The sequence below is a fragment of the Pezoporus flaviventris genome, unplaced genomic scaffold (genome assembly GCF_033815535.1).
Source record: "Pezoporus flaviventris isolate CSIRO_AGI_PZ_B2104156 unplaced genomic scaffold, CSIRO_AGI_Pfla_v1 ptg000096l, whole genome shotgun sequence".
Taxonomy (NCBI): domain Eukaryota; kingdom Metazoa; phylum Chordata; class Aves; order Psittaciformes; family Psittacidae; genus Pezoporus; species Pezoporus flaviventris.
Genome location: NW_026892644.1, coordinates 2,793,179 through 2,812,631, shown reverse-complemented (window position 1 = coordinate 2,812,631; position 19,453 = coordinate 2,793,179). Strand labels below are relative to the sequence as shown.

Genomic DNA, 19,453 nt, shown 5'->3' with positions numbered 1-19,453 from the left:
TGAAAAGGAAAATAAAAACTTACTGGTAAAAAAAGGGTGATCTAACAAAGGAGATGAGCGGACTGTAAGAGTTTACCAAGGAAAATAGGTAGCAGAACAGAGAGAATAGGATGCAGTAGGAATCAAAGAATCATAGAATGGTTTGGGTTAGACAGGACCTTAAGATAATCCAGTTCCAACCTCCACCCACAATGGGCAGGGATGCCTCACACTAGACCATGTTGCCCAAGGTTCTATCTAACCTGGCCTTCAACACTGCCAGGAAAGGATCATTTACCACTGCCAGACAAGAAGGCAGATAAGAAGGATGGAAGGCAGAGGGCAACAGTATCTTTATCTATGCATCTGTCACATCTCCTAATAACTATAGACATAGTAGATGATGTGTGAGACGCAGAACTACCACTTGTGCAACACATGAATGTTTGGAGTCCCTATTGGTTTGGAATTATGTGTGTCCAGCAGACCTATGCACAGCCTTCTGAAAAACTGTCAGTGTGCCTGTGTATGTGGGGCAGATGAGTATCGTTACGAGTCTAGTCCAAATCAGTAGAGTGGCCATGCAGAAATAGATGGCTAAGTGATTTAGTTAACTCAAATTCAGTACAGCACAGTGCTGCTGGTGATAACAGGTCCGGTGAACCCTACAGACATGCATGTGATTTTCTGGAGAATGCAAACAAACAAAGGAGTTCAAGATGACAAGATAGCATTGTTACTAAAATGAGGTATTTCACTGGGAAGGAGAGAATGAAAGCATGTTTGTTTTTAGACGGTTATTCAGTTTTAAAAACTGAGGCCACCACAGGTTGTTGGCAGAAAAGTAGGGGAGCAGAAATGATGGAGAAAAATGGGATGAAATTGTCACATTCTTGCACCAAGAGTTGTAGTGAGGGAACTGAGAAATAACGTGACAGGAATTTTCTGTTTGGACTGGATCAGCCTCTGCTTTCATGAGTCAAAAGTAATAAATTCAGTATTTCTAACATCATAAAATCCCAGTTAAAAAAAGCCAGTAGCAGTGAGTTTTTGGAAGATGGGGGGAAAAAAGTCACACCAGGTTTACACTGAGAAAGCTTTAAGCCTTCAACATGTCAGATATTTTGGGAATGATTTACTACCCTTTTTTCAAAATAAACTGTAAACTCAAAGAGATGCAGACAGAAAACAGGCCTTCCTATTGAACTTTGACACAAGAATAATGAAACCATCCATAACCCACATTTGATTTGTTTGGGAAATTTTGCTCTCTATTTAAATTACTTCTTGCTAGGAAAAGGGAGGAAAAGGGCTCATTTTAAAAATATTTGATAATCTTTCAAGCATCACTCATCTTTGTTTCTAGTTAGCATCATCAAGGCCTTCCTTAGGGATGCAAGCCAAAAGCTACTGACACCAGAGCTGGTGGTTCTGACTAACTTCAGTGGAGCCAAGGCTTGTGTCTAAGCCAGATTCTTCATCTCGTACAACATTTCACAGACCACTGCCACCAGCAAGGATGATTCAGTTAACAGAAACAAGAGCAAACCTCCCAGGAGGAAGGAGAGCAGGGCATTCTCAGTGGATTCTCAGTGCCTGAAGACATCCTTGACACTGGAGACAGACCAAGAGAGATTTCTTCCCGTATTGGGAGCAGAGGATGCTGTGCAGTAAGCATCCTGGTGCAAACAGACTTTGAGCAGCATGCCAGCATCTCTCCCATACTCTAGCTCCTGCATCATACAGTGACATACAGGCACCTTAGAAATGTGTGGACTTCATCTGTAAACCCATAGCATAGTCATAGACCAAGTGATACATGTTAACATCTTTTAGGAGCTATTGCTTTTCTCCCTGCCATCTCTCCTCCACTTTATACTAATTTGATAGTAGTTGATACTGCTACCCTGAAAGCTTTAAAACTTCCCAAGAGATCTATCATACCTTGCCTGTTTTCTCAGGTTACTAAAATTAATTTAGATCAATTATTTAATATATTCAATCACTTTCTTCAAGCCATTTACTGCAGATATAGCCAATTATTCAACATAAAATACAGCCAGATCATTTCACCACAACCAAAAATGTGATTTATCATCACATTCAATTAGAACCCACTGAAGGTAGTGGCAAAAGTCCCATCCAGCTGAATAAGGATCAAGCCTTTAATTTACTGTGTCATAGGAGTGCTGCATGGTAATGGAGAAGTTGGGATACATACGGGATTCCAATTTCAAACAGATTGTTTTGAATCAGTTGTTTTCCAAGCATAATGATGCTCAGCTGAATACAAAGTTCCATCAAACATCCTCCTGGTGCACACTGTAATTAAACAAGACCATAAAGTGTGAAGGGATTAAAAATATTAATTTAAAAGTACCCACTTAGAAGACATACCGATGTCTATATGTGGCCATCTCCCCTGCCACCAATTTGCGCAAGAGCGTGGAGCTTGTCAATCATTTGAATTCTATGCTTAAAAAGGTATTTCATCTCTACTCATAAAACTGCATTATGGAAAATGCGCAGTCATCTGAAATAACTGACTGTGCCCTGGGACTACTATATTTCCTTTTAAATATTTACTATATAATCAATGTAATAAACATAATGCGGTATCACCAATACTCTTCCAACCTGATGTCTCCCAAGGGGGAAGAAAGTCTTCCATCTTTCAAAGACTTATGCATAAGCTTTATGGTAAAACCTTTAGTATGTCTATTGATTTTCAAGGGAATAACCACAGCAGTTAGAGGGAATTTTGGGAGGGGAAAAAAAAAAAGAAAAAATAAAAAAAAAAGAAAAAAGAAAGAAAACAACAAACAAGTGTTTACAGCTTCAGCACAAAATGGTTATAGATTTTTAGACTATTAAATGCTAGGTTTCCGGTTATCTAGAGTATGATAAGCCAGATTCAAGTTCTGGCTCTGCCATAGGTTTCCCAAGGGCCTCATTCAAATCATGCAATGTTTGTGCCTTACTGCCCAGCTGTAAAATACAGAAATGGTGAAGCTTCACCTAAGAAGGACCATGGATTATCCAAAACTGCAGAAAGAAAGAACATACAGGTGCCTCAGATAGAAAATTTGAGGGGTTTCCATTTATTTTGAAGATTTAGCATCTTGTCTTCATATGTTTTCTATTTTTAATTCTTATTGTCTGGACTCTGGTGAAATGCATTGTACACATACCTTTATGTTAAGGATTTTTCCTCTTGAATTTCATATGTACTTACCTCTTCCATTCGATAACTGTCAAACACATATACATAACGACCAGGACGGCCAACAAATCTGAAAACAATACCAAGATATGAAGTAACATAAATATAAGACAACATTAACTTTAACAACATAAGTGTTCATGCATATTAACTAAAATAAATTTCACAAATAGTCACTTCAAAATGAATTCTAAGACTCAACACTTATTCAACTTCAATTATTTAAAATTCTTTTGAAGTAGTACTCTACAAATGTTTTTTCACTACATGTTGATGAAATAATTTTAATTAAATATTTTTCTGTGCTGAATAATAATAATATCCCTCTCTTGATTGAGATCACAAACAAAACTGGGAATATCTATCCTACCTCACATTCTATTGCACCTGAGTAATGCCCTGAATGGAATTATTTACACATCTATGCACAGTCAAGGCTCTTCCAACTACACAGGGAGAAACAGTGAAATTGATTTTATTCTAACCATAAACCACTAAACTATGGTTAAAAAAGAAAGAAATTGGCAATATTTTTCATTAATGTCTTAGACTATTTACAACTGCTAGTAAAATGTATTGGTAATTCTTTAATCAATGATGCTGAGTAGGATTACTAAAGAGTATAGATTAACAAACTTCACAGCCCCCAAAAGGAACAGAAAAATATTATGAAATGAAATCCAGAGGATATTTAAAATATTTTTGCCAAAGTTTTAGCAAACATTTTAAACTTCCCATTCAAAAGCATGTGTTATGCTGTGGATAACTGGGTCCCAAAAGACAATAATCCTGAACCCATAGGAAGTCACACTTATTTAGCAGGACAGCTGAATTAGGTTTTGGGTCAATCAGTTCATTTGCCAAAACATGCAACTTCCAGTTGACTATAACTGTTCCTTAATTTAACTTGATACAGGCAAATAGTGCAAAATGTTCAGAAAGTAATAATGTAGTTCCACAATTCAAAATGAAACAGGAAAAATTTTCTTTGCTAAATGATGCTTCAAGAAAGATTATGCTAAAATGTGGAAAGTGAAGACCTGTATGCACTACTATTAGCTTGTAAATGCAACACTTTCTTTAACTAAAAAGTATTATTTTCTGAGTTGTGAACTATTCCTGTTTTAGAAAGAAAACTAAAACTGTTGCTTTTCAGAACAATTCTCTACTTAGAACAGAGACAGAACAGTACTCATCACACTCCATAATTAAAAAGCAAGCTTTAGACAACCCTGTTTATGATACTTTTTCATATCTGGTGAAGGTGACAATTCCCAGAATTAGGGAGTCCTTGGTGCCTATTTTTAAACACAGATCCACTAATACAGACATATATATATATATATATACATAAATATCTATATAAATAAATATCTGTACCTAAAAGAGATTTTAACCTACCTTCCTTTAAAAAAGGCAACATAAAAAATTGGTGCATAAGAATTCACAAACTTCAGTAGGAATGCCTTCAAAATCAATCTCTCCTCAAAGTTTTTCTCTGTTTTGGGTACCTCTGGGAGAAGGAAGGGGGAAAAAACAAAGGAATCAATTAGTAAATATGTAAACATCCCTGATATCCCCAAATACAAAACCAAACTGCAAACTTTGAGCTAATACTAGTTTTTCTTTTCTACTTTTAATTTGTATCAATGCACACTAGCTCTGCCACCAACTTCTGATATCCAGAGCCTTCTCATATTTCCAGATGGAAATTGAAAATTCATTAATAGAAACATTAATGAACTTGATTCTCTGATAGGCCTCTGACAGCTTATCCCAAGGTGCTCTTGGCTGCCTGTCAAATACCCCGATGTCAAAAAAGCCAGTAAATCCTGATATCAGTCCTGTACCAGGCAATATCTCACTTTTCCAGTCTCTTTCATTGCCTTACTGAGAAACCTGGGCAGACCACATCACCTTTCTCTGCTTCAGGCCCCATTTATGAAATCTTAGCACAGACCTCCGTCATTACTCTGTCATCTATTATATTCTCAAATATATAATAGCATTAAGTGTATTTTTAACAGAATGTAAATATTATTAATAATAATCATAGAAAAAAATGACTATCATATATTTACATGGTTCTCCTCCTAGCTATCTGGAATTTAAAAAAAAAAAAATTGGATTTTGATATTCAATTGCATAAAGTTTAAGCAGTGCAAACAGCTTTAATTGTACATAAGCATATGTCTATTAGCATATATATCAGTTACACAACTGAAATAACAAAGCATTAATATTCTCAGTTCATGAATGATGAAAGCAAAGCACAGACTTTCATCCAGAAAAAAAAGCCTTTAAAGCCTCTTTAACTTTGTGTGCACAAGCCTTTTTTTCTAGAACGAGATTGTTAATGAGCTTGACACTAAACACAAGACTAAGTACCTTTCTGAATAAAGCATCATGTGAATCGTTAACTGCCATGCAAAATAAATGCACATTTTTGCTAACCCTTCTCTGTTCACTCTATAGTCTACATTTCTAGACTTGTTTAGATAAACTGTGAAAAAGTGTCTCAAATATTTTGAGTATTAATTACTCTGTTCCCAGATTTAATTTCAATTTCCATGGAAATTTTCTACCAATAGAACACATCATAGGTACAAGACAGAGCCTTTTCAACCTGACAGTAGGATACTTTTAAAGAATCTATATGGCTTAAACTCTACTGCCACACTAATTCTGAGCTGTTAACTAATGTGAAAGGAGATTGTTTTATTGTGGCATGTTATTGACTGAATTTCTGTAGCACGATGGAAGTGTGAAATAAAAACATAGATCCACAGCTTTGGCTTTAAAGACTTCATTAAAAATACTTCTGTACTTGTATGGCTTTGTTTTGGGGCACAGTTTGGGTATTTTGGTTACTTTGTAGCTTTGTTGGGTTTGGTTTTTGGTTGTTTTGGTTTTTTTTTCTTTTTTTTGAAGAAGCATGGTGTTAATTTTGGCAGTAAAGAATAGCAAATCTCTAATGAGTCCCTGTTGACGAACTTTATTTGTGATACTTTCAACCATATTTTCATAACAGGCCAACATACAATCTGATGAGCTGTAAGGCATCATTCACCTATATGTATTGAAAATCTGAATTAAACCTTCAAATTATTTGAACAGTTTGTAGATGATCCCAAATGCTGGGCAACAGCTCAGAGTGGCAGGTATATCGTATGACAGTAGTGCAGCTTTAATTTGAGGGAGAAAAATCCTAGCCTTTCCCTCATGGAGAAACCCACAAAGATGAGCTCAGCCTCTGGATGAAAATTTGCACACCATATATGGTTCCAGAGATTCAGTCAGCTCTTCACTCCCTCCCCACACTCAGATATACTATACCATACTGAGGCATGTACAGAATTTGTCCTCTAGCTAGTGGAGTCTGCTATAGAAGAAATGCATCCAGCCAGAATAGATGCATTAGTAAGAGAGAAAACTTCCCCCCCCCCCAAATGATACACTGATAATACGCCATTGTTTGTGCATTGGCATAATTGGGCAGCTGAAGCTTTCCAGAGAATGAGCTGAAATATCTGTGGCAAGGGCCTTAACTCACTGAAGGAGTTGCTACCTTTATAAGGCACAAACACAAGTACTTTTGATTTCGTCCATTTTTAACTGGTTCTTCCTTGACCTGAGTGAAGTTACTAGTGAGCAGATGAGATGTAGGTCAGGTCTGGCACCACCTGATTACTGAAGATGACTTACCTATTCAACTTGTGAATACCAGGATATTATATGAACTTTTGCTGGTCTGATCTGTGATAAGTGGGCATCAGTGCTCCACTTTGCTGAGCCCATAAGAGTTATGTAGAGTCCTAGTGCCTGCTGCATGAGCTCTCTGCACTGATTACAACAAAACTACTGGCTTTTTACCCCCAAGCACTGATTCGGCAGGTATTGAGGCAGATCCGTTATTCTGATCCTATGATGAATGGAATTGCTATCAGTGGTAATATTAGTGTGCTTACAGTTGGAATTTTTCACTTGAACAAAGATTCAAGTGTACTCGATGTTGGAATAGAAACCTATGCTGACAAGAGCTGTAAGTGAGATATTCTTTTTTCTTTCACAATTCAGAAGGATGCACATTTCAAAGAGAGAGATTTTCCTCCTGTGCTTTCCCCAGAGCGGCAATGGCAGTGGCTTGCGCTTCCCAAATTTTGCCTAGAAACAGCCAGAAAGGAGAAGTCTCACCTTCATCTCTTCCTGCTCTTTCCACTCAGTCCTATCATGCCTTAACATTTGTGTCCTTTCTTACCTGGGCAGGTGCAGTGGACAGAAATGATTTGGTCACACACAGCATCTTGTCAGTTACATGAAAGCTGAAAATCTGGGTATAGTTTTGGCCTGGACAGTGAGCCTGAGTTTCCTTATGCCACTAGAACAGAGTTAATTTGTGTAACCCTGCCACATTCTGCCCAAAGCCTGATATAAACAGAAATAAAAAAATTAAGCCCATTTTGTGGCATTTTCTGAAGATTAATTGCTTTATCTCCGTTTCTGTCAAATACTTTATGAATTTAATTTAAACTATCAGGCTACCTTTACTGATAAAACCACAGGAACATATTTGAAAAATTCAGGATTGGATATCTATTTTGACAGCTACAAAATTTCAGTTTATGGTGTTCTTCAAAAAATGACTAACAGAGATGTTTCACTTGTGATTTTGAAAGTGTCTTGAGAAAGACAGAATAAGAAACATAGTTGTAAGAGTTCCTAAGGTTTTAATCTGAAGTTTGCTAGTTCCAGCCAGCTTCACATCACTGTAGGTTTTACAGATAGGGAATCTGAATTTCAAATGACTCAGTCAGGCTCTAGATGTCTAAAAGTTTCTAATTTGGATGCCTAAGTTTAGATGCTCAAAACTGACAGGTAGAACACTTGCTACAGTTAATGGCATCTAAATTTTGCAGATTTATTTTCAGTGTTTTGGATAATTGACTTTATTTTCCTAGATTTTTAAGCATCTAGAATTAGAGGAGATGCATAAAAATGTGAGAAAGAATACCTAATGACAGCTACAAGAATCTCATGTTAGGGCCTGACTATTAAACATCTTTGTCTTAATGTATATGACAAAACAAAATCCCAACCTAAACTCCTATTAGTAAACATCTTTAGCCTAATGTGTATAACAAAACAAAACTCTAGCCTAGAAGCCTTTGACTAGTAGTCAAAGGAATGAATCTACTTTGAAAGACTTAAATATATTGCCAGGTTTGTAACAATATGACATTAAAAGAAAAAAAAATAATTATCCAACCTCTAAGTGAAATAGATATTACTATAAAAATGTCCAGCACAGACATGCTCCTATAATGGCAAAAAAGGTCCTTTGAATGGTAAGCATCTGTTAAAAATCACATCAGCAAAACAACACAGTAAGTATTTGCCACTGCAGCTTTGCCAGAGCGACCAGCATCTTAAAACAACCCAATGACTTTCAGTGAACCCAGCTCCTAGAGGTAAAGACATACATCAAAATGCATACCAGGTCAAAAATTCTCAACCAGCTCTAGATAAGTGGATCTTGGCCCAGGGCCAGTGCAATGCAGAAATGCCAGCTGAGATGCTGGAAATAGCACAGCTGTGTTAACATGGCATTTTGGCCAGGCTAATTAGTCCTATTAGTGGCACACTGCATATTGTGGCTTAGACCCCTAGTTCACAGATGTATGTCTGAGCATCGTACTCCATAGGCCTGAATATTTTCACTGTCACTCTTCAGTGGGAATTACTCTTATTAGAACGTTCTTGCATAGTCTCATGTCAATACATGTAATATACTAATGAGGAATGTGGTGAGATAGTTTTACCAATTTCTGTCAGCCATTTGGCAACAGCTCCATAAATTTCATCAAGTATCAGTATCACAATGAGGTTGATGATGACAGCAGTTGCGGTCACAGTCACTCGAATGTTTGACCTGGTTGTCTCGTTTGTGCTGAATGACAACGCCGCTGCTGTAGTAATCCGGTATACAATCACACCAAACACTGCTGAAAACGTCAGCATAATCTGCAAACAAGCGTACAGATAGATTAGTTCAAGTTTGGTACTAGCATTTAAACAGAAGCTTTAACTGATATGTTGGATTTGTTCCATGAATTGTCATTGTGTGGTTATTTCTTAAAGCAACACAATAATACAAGCATAATCCAATTAAAATGTGAGAATTCAAAACTCTCTAACAGGGATATAATGATGAAAATGGGTTCTGAACTTGGAACTGGCACAGTTCCTGAAGATGTACATGTCCTTTCTGATTAAATTTCCATACATTATTCATGCAGTACTAGTGAAATTCAGGTATTTCACTTTCAAATGCAGATATTAAGCAGGCGCTTTCATCTGGCAATAGGTTCAGGTGGCTTGGACTGTAGGACCTACAGGTATGTGCGTTCAGGTAAATGGTCTATACCGGCTGATACAGCTTCACCTCTGTATAGCAGAAGTGGCACCTTACACTCCAGTTGTGTTTGTTTTATTATTATTCTAAGACTGACCTAAACAGGGTTACTAGGGCTTCACTTTACATTTCTGTCCCAGAAATCAGCTGGTATTCTGGCGTCCTTCATGGGCTGGCTTTAACCCATGAGATGAGGAAAGTCAGTCCTGCTACTTAAGGTCAAGTTCCCACAAGAAGAATTTGAATTTCACAGGGCTGTGGTATTCTGGTTTCAATAAAATCCCATCACCCCACAATGAAAAAATTATCAATAAAACAACAATAAAAATTAGCAAATTTTCATAGGCATAACAGGAAAGGGGGAGAGGGTACATTTTTCTCTTTCATTTTTTTGCCTTTGGCAAGAATTCCAGTGTACGTTCATTATTTTAGGTTAAACATATTGAGATCTTCAGATGAAAGAGACTATCTAAATGTGAAAGATTAGACTATTGCAATTATTTCAATGAGCCTAGGGGCCCAGATACACGACACACATTTAAGGTAGTTTAACAATTAATTTTAATGGCCCAGCAATAGTTTATTGACGTCCTTTATAGAAAGGAAGCTTGTTTCATGAAAAATTGCTATTGCAGAAGAACCAGAACAAGAATCAGATCTATACTAAAGGTTGAAGATGAAACCTGGGCACATTTTATTTTAATGGAGAATTAGTAAACATACTAAAAAATAATGATTTAGAAAAACTCTTGGACATATCAGATGAAATTTGCAAATATATTTTGTGAGAAAATAGTAATAAAATGCTAGATCTAATAAAACATCTAATTCTTATTTTTTAAAGGGCTGCTTCATTAATTTTAAATTAAATGTAGGTGAATTATAAGTTTTTCCTAATTCAAATACTGGTCTAAAGAAAAAAGTCTAAATATAAAACACTTCAAAACCTTTCAAATGGCATAAAATATTCTTTTCTTTCCTTTTATAGTTTTTATTGCGTCAAGAATACAGTTCTAATCTTTGTGCCCATTTTTCTCTTGGATTTTTTTTTTACTTAGCTACGAAACATGCAGACAAAAAGCCTAATTAATTTAGAGCTATCTGCTCAGGTCTTACTATGACAAAAGTGGTGCAGGAACACAAAGATCAAGACTTTTTCCTAACCTGCCCCTTGCAGAAGCAATCACTACATTAGTGAGCAATAGCCCCATTAAAGAGAGAAAACAAAACAGCACTGCCGGAGAGTAATCTAATACACCTTCCACCTCTACAGTCACCTTTACATTTTCTTAGTTTGAATCACAGGTTCCTTCCTCTTAATCAACTTCCAAATACTCTTCTCTTGCTTCCTTTCTCCATGGTGGACAAGGAAAACCAGCAAAGTAAACTTGTGTGCATCATTCTGGGAATGATGAGCTCTCTGGGCACCCATAGACACCTTATCTCCACACATCACTCAGAAATGTCATCTTAACAGTACAGGAAGAAGAGTCATCAAGGACAGTCACCACTAAACAGAGAAAGAGGAAATTTTAGGTCAGAGAAGTTGAATAGCAAACTCTTAAACCAGACCAAAGGATTTCAGAGAACTATAGCAATGAGGAAGATTAGTGGAAGATGAGATAGTATAGGAGGCTCCACTATTGCAGTCCTTTTTATTCATGCAGCGCCATAGCAAGATACACAAAGTTACCCCAAAATATGTTTCATTTGCTTAGAGAACAAAGATACTTGTTTTGCAAAAGTGCTAGGGCTTCAGAAACTCCTCAGCTGCTCAACCATTTTTAAACATCTTAGACACAAAAGGCAAAACATTCTTTCAGGTCTCTTCATTATCTGTGCATCCAACAAAAAGAGAAAATTGAGGAGGGCTTGTAGAACTGCACAGTAACTGAGAGCACACTTCATGCTCCCCAAATAGTCACTGAGATGGAATAATTCCTGTGTCTTCACAGCATTTCTCTCATTCCTATGAATACCCTTTCCCCAAATTCCAGATCAGATGGCAACCTTTCATTCAGGTGCCTATTTTAGGTTTTGTTGTCATTGCCATCATTTCACCTGGCCAGTTCTGTGCACTATTACAGCAGACAGTTTCTTCACAAACACGTAGATGACATCAAGCTGAGTGGTGCAGTTGGGAGGGATGGGAAGCTATCCAGAGGGACTTGGACAGGCTCGAGAGGTGGGCCTATGTGAACCTCATAAGGTTCAACAAGGCCAAGTGCAGGGTCCTGCACCCAGTACCCTGTATCTCCCGCTGTATCAATACGGGCTGGGGAATGAAGGGATCAAGAGCAGCCTTGAGGAGAAGGACTTGGGGGTACCGGTGGGTGAAAGATTCGACATGAGCAGGCAGTGTGCGCTTGTGGCCCAGAAGGCCAATCGTACCCTGGGCTGCATCAAAAGAAGCATGACCAGCAGGTAAAGGAAAGTGATTCACACCCTCTGTTCTGGTGAGCCCTCCCTGCAGTCCTGCATCCAGCTCTGGAGTTCTCAGTACAGGAAAGACATGGACCTGTTGGAGAGGGTCGAGAGAAGGGCCACAAAAATGATCAGAGAGCTGGAGCACCTCTTCTGTGAAGAAAGGCTGAGAGAGTTGTAGTGGTTCAGCTTGGAGAAGACTCCAGGGAGACCTTATTGTGGCCTTTCACTTCTTATAAGAAAGAGAGAGTTTTTAGCAGGGCCTGTTGTGATATGATAAGGGGTGATGGTTTTAAACTAAATGAGGGGAGAATCAGCTGGACATGAGGAAAAAATTCTTTACAGTCAGGATAGTAAACCAGTTGGAACATGTTGCCCAGAGAGGTGGTGGGTGCAACATCCCTGGAGACATTTAAGGGCAGGCTGGATGTGGTTCTGAGCAACCTGATCTAGAGGAAGATGTCCCTGCTCATTGGAGGGGGGTTGGACCAGATGACCTTTGACGGTCCCTTCCAACCCAAATATTCTATAATTCTGTGAGCTAAACTAGTCTGTCAAGGACTGAACTGCTTAGAAACAGATGTAAGAATTGGCTGCAGAAAAGGTCACCTACTGAGCCTGGTATGAATGAAAGCAAACAGGAAAGCATACTAGATCTGAGAAGGAGCTGTAAATCCCCATGGGCTAGACTGCTACCTTCATCCAAATAGGATAACAATTTAATATCCAAATAGTTCTTTGTTGAATTATCCCCAGTAGGGCTATTCTAAAGTTGAGTATTATGCCATGTGAATAAGAATACTGTAACGAGGTCCAAAAGAAGAAGCAGGCTAAACTCTTGTGCCATGACACTAATTTGTTTTCTTCTTCCTCTAAGCCAAATGCAACTAACACAAGGAAGGGCTCCAGTGATTGCATTGCTCCATGCTATCCTGCTTTCTTCCAACAGCTACCAATGTTTTCACCCTATACCCAGAAACCTTTGCTACAACATGAGCTTTCTAAATGTGGAGTTTCTAAACTATGATGTATGTTATTGCAATCACAGACAAACCTAACATGTACATGCCCAGCTCAGCTTAGACCTTCTGTTTCTACTGGCCTTACTGGGCAAAAATAAGACCTGTGAACTTCTGTTCTAAAATCCCTGCAAAAGACACTGCTTAAATCAAGGTTGGATCTTCTGTCCCCTCTGCAGTCGAGTGAGGCTTGTGTACAACAGAAGAACTGTGACCAGATTTTAAAGCAGCCATAAATATGTAAAATGATCTTTGGGATGATTTGGTGCTGTAAACCACCAAGACCGACTCCGCAAGAGAACCAAATCCAACATTTTATTCAACATGCCCTTTTAAAGAAACAAACAGGATGCCAGGCTTAATAAAGACAGAAGAAAAGCCAGACAGAGGAAAAAAAAAAAAACAAACAACAACCAAAACACCAGAACACAGCTCTTGAAAGAGCACTGATGAAAGTCAAATACGCAAAAGAAGTACACAAATGAAAAGTAAAGAGGAAAGGTTTTACGATAAGAAAACTGTTAGCAGCTCCAGGAATCATCAGGGAAACTATGGCATGTAAAGCTGTGGGAAGGAGGGACAGAACACAACAGCATCATTCTATAGCAATGTATACATCTTAATGGAAAATGCCTATAGGTTTGTGCTGTGCTACCAGATCCTTTGGCCTGGAAAATACAGTATTAATAATTCAGTGACTGCTTCTGCAGCACTAGAAATTGCAGCACATTAGTGCGTATCTGTGTCAGCCTTCTGTGTCTGTGTGCTGCATATGTGCACATGCACATGTAAATTCAAGATTTCATCACTTACTATGAATGTAGTGCACACAGCTAAAATATTAGCCTGTGTGAATAACAGAAGTAGATGAGACCAACTTAGTTTTCTCAGTGCAATTCTATTGCACAGACTTACAGTAAACTTAAGTCTGGTGTCTCCTATCACTGTTCAATTAATCTAGCAGGAAAAAAAAAAAAAGAAAGAAAATCACATACAGTAAAAAGCAGATAGCAATTTCCATGTAGGAAAGGAGAGCTGGCCTTCCCTCATCAAGAGCTGACTTGAATTTCATGCATAGTTTGTAAGGTGTTTCTGTGGGTGCTTACAACTTAGTAATGTTCAAAATATTCTAAAAAATCATCATGGCCAAACAGTGAAAGCCCTCATAGTTCCACTAGTCACTAATAGAAGTTGAAGAATTGGAGCTCTATATTTTACCTTCATAAATCTCTGAGACGTTACAGTAAAGCAGGGAGTGTAATACATAAGCTATGACTCCGGAAAGTACTTTAAGCTCATGCTTAGGGAAGATTTAAACATGTGGTTAAAGTCAAGAGCACATGCAAGCACCTTGTCTGCAAAAGGATGGTTTGTAAAAGCTAAATCAGGTCTATATGCTTAGTCAGTATACTCTGCTTTAAGCAAAGTCTCAGCTGCTGCAGTGAGAGGTTGTCTAAAAAGCAAGTGCTTGCTATGACCTCAGCATGGTAAACTCACCCAAAATGTTGTAACTGCATACATATCTATATGAATGACTCACCTAATATGTACAGAAAATATACCTAATAAACAATACTTACCTCTTCATAAATACATGCACATGTATTCATAAAACTGCAGGCATTAATTTGGCTTCAATGTGAATATAGAATCATAAAATCATAGAATAGTTAGGGTTGGAAAGGACTTAAAGATCATCCAGGTCCAACCCTCCTGCCATGGGCAGGGACACCTCACACTAAACCATCACACCCAAGGCTTTGCCCAACCCGGCCTTGAACACCACCAGGGATGGAGCATTCACAGCCTCCCTGGGCAACCTATTCCAGTGCCTCACCACCCTAACAGGAAAGAATTTCCTTCTTATATCCAATCTAAACTTCCCCTGTTTAAGTTAACCCGTTACCCCTTGTCTTATCACTACAGTCCCTAATGAAGAGTCCCTCTCCAGCATCCCTATAGGCCCCCTTCAGATACTGGAAGGCTGCTATGAGGTCTCCACGCAGCCTTCTCTTCTCCAGGATAAACAGCTCCAACTTTCTCAGCCTGTCTTCATATGGGAGGTGCTCCAGTCCCCTGATATCCTCGTGGCCCTCCTCTGGACTTGTTCCAACAGTTCCATGTCCTTTTTATGCTGAGGACACCAGAACTGCACACAGTACTGCAGGTGATGTCTCACGAGAGTAGAGGGGCAGGATCACCTCCTTCTACCTGCTGGTCACACTGCTTTTGATGCAGCCCAGGATACAGTTGGCTTTCTGGGATGCAAGTGAATATAAAATGGTTTTGATTGTCATTAAAGGAAATTAAATCTTCTCAGGACATCTGTTGTAGTATATGCAAATTTGAGCAAATTAGAAATCATGTAGGTATTTTAAAATAATGTAGTCCCTAAGTAAATTTCCCGTGTTAGGTGCTATGGTGGTGTAAACTGGCATATTTCATTGATATTTTATACTGGCTCTAACTGTCAGTACTTGCTTTCATTCAGGAATTTCTGCAACCAGAGGGATAATAGAATATTTAACAATGTAATTTAAGGTTTATTAGCCAGGCTTTCATATTGCTGTTTACAAAGTCTAGCATTTTGATGTGTTTATGATTTGTTGGAAACTTTGCTAGGAAAGTGGTGTTTATACTTTACAGTTGGCTGACCTGCACACCTTATTTTTGTTCTCAAGTGAGGATTGTACCCCATGGTCTTCCTTGACTACTAGTTCATCCCTGAATGTGTTTTGCACAAATACTTCTCAGCAATGGATTTATTTCACCTATATATCACCTGTTAAGTAGACTCAATACTCCTGAATATAATTCTGACAGTGTACTGTGCACACAAGCAAATAAACAGTGGCCTTCCCTTCACCAGATAATAGAGAATGGAACAGAAAGCCTGCGGGAGAGATGGCCTCTAGTAACAAGCTGCTGTCATTACAGCAATTCATCCAGCCAACAGCCCTCTCATAAGCAGCTTTTGGAAAAAGAGAATGAAATTGGGGGTAGGCATTGAACTCTATGAATCTCCCTAGTAGGACACATATTTCTCACTAACTGTAGGTTATAACCCTAGCTTTCTTCAGATCTTTATCATCTGTGAGAACACTAATTCAGCATTCCACTCAATATGCTCATTGCAAAGTTTCTCACACCTAATAAATGTGCAGAAATGCAGATTATATTACCATAAATAAAATCAATCCAAAGTTTGCTGCATATCCAGGCATACGGTCATTCCATGTCAGCTTCTCCTTTTCATTCTGTGACAAAACACAAAAATAAAATAATAGACATTACAGGACTGTACAAAAACAAATATTAGAGTTAGGCAGATGTGTTATTGAAAAAGCTTCTCAATTGTCCTAATCCTCTTTTGAAGACGATTATAATATTTAGAACACAGATATTTTAAAGCAGATTTTACTTTGAGAGAAAAGAGGGTAAGAGGATAAATAAGACATAGAGAATGTCTGCAAAAATCAGAAAATACATGTAACTGAGTTTACCTTTTGAAAAAAATGTATTCAGCTCTGTCATGGTTTAAACCCAGCCAGAGAGCTCATTCACTCACTTCCTCCCCTTCTTGCCCTCCCCCTACTCCCTGAGGGATGGAGAGGAGAATCGAAAAGAATGCAACTCCCACGGGTTGAGATAAGAACAGTTTAGTAACTAAGGTATAACACACATCACTACTCTTATCGCCAATGATAACAATGATAAAGGAAATAACAAGGGAAGAGAATACAACATCTCACCACCAGCTGATCGATAACTCGCCCCCCTAGCCTGACCAAGCACTGACCGATTCCTCCTTCAACCCCGCAGTCTCCCAGCCCTTCTGGGTAACTCTCAGTTATATCCTGGGCATGACGTGCTGTGGTATGGGATATCCCTGAGATTCACCTTTATTTACATTTAGGCAAAGCAAGATTCAACCATTTATTTTGATATGTTTCTTGGAAAACAGCAGAATAACAGAGCTTGAGACAGAAATCATCAAATTAGCATTTATTACCATTGAACCCACATGTTTTGCCTAATGGTTACCCTAGCCAAATGTAGCCCCTAATATAATTCTTGGAACACACTCCAATCTTTCTCTTGGTAGTTGCTCTATAGTAGAGAGAAACTATAAAGGCAAGCCCGCTCTGTGATCTCTGCTACCAAGCCTTGTTTTCTTCATGTCTAAAAAGCATCTCTCTCTCTTCATTGCATAATTTAAAGCAACTGCAATTAGTGAAATCTCGTATACGTTTACTCTCCCCAAACAAACTCAACTCCATTTTTAGCAATGTGTACATTTAGAGAAGATATTTGAAGATGGATTTATATAAGAAATATGATTCCCTACTCTCAAAATAGGTTTCTTAAAATAATAATAATGTCATTACTTTGTTTAAGTTAAACTAAAACTATATAATCAAATTATCTAAGGACACAGAACCAGCTGCTGTTTCCATTTCTGTGAAGCACCATTGCTATCCCATGGACTTGTACTTCACTTACATTGAACCTAACCCAGAGTTATTCTGAATTTAAATGAATTTAAATCAGATTACAATTCAGGTCAAAGATTTTAAACAAACCATTTTAAGGAACAATTGTCCTCAGATAAAAATCTGGGAGTATTATGCCTTTGTAGAAGGCTTTCCCAAAGTACCACTAGGAATCCAGTATATAACTCCACATGCAGAAATGCAGCCATAAATTTTCTCACAAAGTTTACTGGAATGTGGAATTAGACCTAAGACATGATCCTATCTACATATCCGTGGTCATTGTGGTGGTGCCTCCAACACTGTGGGAAGTAGTATTACTCAGCATTCCCTCTCTCAGCTCAGCTGTTCGAAGAGACAAGTTAAGCAAGTCTCCTTTGGGAGAATGTTGGCAGGACTGGGTAATAACAAACCTGAGCAGAAGCAAAAATAATTTGGCCCAACGTATGCAGTACATAAATACTCCATACAGTAAATAAATGGAGTCCATCATTTAGCTGGAAGGCTACTTTAAATAGCATTTCTGTGAAAGCACAGATGCATTTCATTTCATTTTGGCTTTTAACACTCAGCAATTATACAGGACATAAAGAAGGTCTAAGTGTTTATACTCCAAGAAGGCCTGAAGGACACCATGTCTAACAATTCCACTAGGGGAAACACACTGAAGAAGAAAAACAGCAGAATGAGTTAATGCTAGCCAAAGCAGTTAAAGAAAAACATAAATTTTTTTATAACTACACTGAGGTGGAAAGAGAAAATTGTGATTTATACAAAAGGGCCAGGAAGAGGAAAAAATGCCCAAGAAAATTACTTCAAAATATCTTTGGCAATAAAAATTTTTGAAATGAGAAATCATAATATCAAGATCAAATGTTCATATATCATGAATCATTCTCATCAAATCCTGAGTGGCAAACTGACTAAGGTTTTTTGTGTTTTGGGGTCTTTTGTTCAATATTTCTGATGATGTAAGACATTTACTGTACTTTGAAATATCAGTCAGAGTTCTGAAATGACCTATGGGCTTTCCAAGTAAAAAAAAACCCAAACAATCACTGCTGGAAGTCTCCTCATAACACCTCAGCAATTTTCAAATACCCTGAGAAATCAGGGAATACCTTAAGAAACAGTTGTCCATTATGAAAAAGAAATAGCAATTTTGCCCTGTTTGCCCTACCCCCTTTCACCCTCCCCCTTTTTTTTTTTAATAAAATAGGACTGAATAGTTACAGAAAAGAAAAAGAAAAACTAGAAAAATTGAGCAATGATTGACATGTATTTTAGAGATGAATATCAGAGGCTAAGGTGTGCTTAAGCCTACATTTTCAGGCATTAAGAGACATTAGGATTAATCCATTTAAGGGTCCAAACTCTAGGAGAGTTTAAGAAAAACAGTGACCTTAAACTGAGTATTTGCCCCCTTTAATTTCAACATTTGTATTAAAAACACAGAGACATCTGTTATCACCAGTCATTTTGGAAGCCCTTCATTTAGCACCCAAATACTTGTTTTACATAAATTATTACTTTTCAAAAGCACTTTGTGTCTGATGAGTTAAATAAAATAAGTTCCTGGAATAAAGACTTAGAAGCATATCTGATTCTTAAAATTTTGATTTATTACTGAGAATAACTAAATGAAATATGAACTGCCTCAAAAACAAATTACCTTGCTAAGCAGGACAAAAGTAGTATTTTCTCTTGTGGTGTGTTGACCTTTGCTGGCAGCCAGATGCCCACCCAGCTGCTTTCTTATTCTCCCTCTTCAAGGAGATCAGGGGATTAATTAAGATGGAAAAACTTGTGGGTTGAAGTAAAGACAGGAAGATAACTTACCAATTGCTATCATGGGCAAACGAGAATGACCTGGGAAAAATTAATTTAATTTATCACAATTTAA

General features: G+C 37.8%; 1 protein-coding gene across 1 annotated transcript in view; it reads right to left on the bottom strand.

The window, feature by feature from the left end:
- Window positions 1–19,453, bottom strand: part of ANO2 (anoctamin 2) — a 177,238-nt gene that overhangs the window by 28,465 nt on the left and 129,320 nt on the right. The window contains exons 15-19 of the mRNA XM_061476402.1: window positions 16,240–16,314; window positions 9,022–9,223; window positions 4,604–4,715; window positions 3,215–3,272; window positions 2,201–2,301 (exon numbers count right to left, since the gene is read on the bottom strand). Coding sequence (XP_061332386.1) covers window positions 2,201–2,301; window positions 3,215–3,272; window positions 4,604–4,715; window positions 9,022–9,223; window positions 16,240–16,314 — 548 coding nt within the window. The remainder of the gene's footprint in view (window positions 1–2,200; window positions 2,302–3,214; window positions 3,273–4,603; window positions 4,716–9,021; window positions 9,224–16,239; window positions 16,315–19,453) is intronic.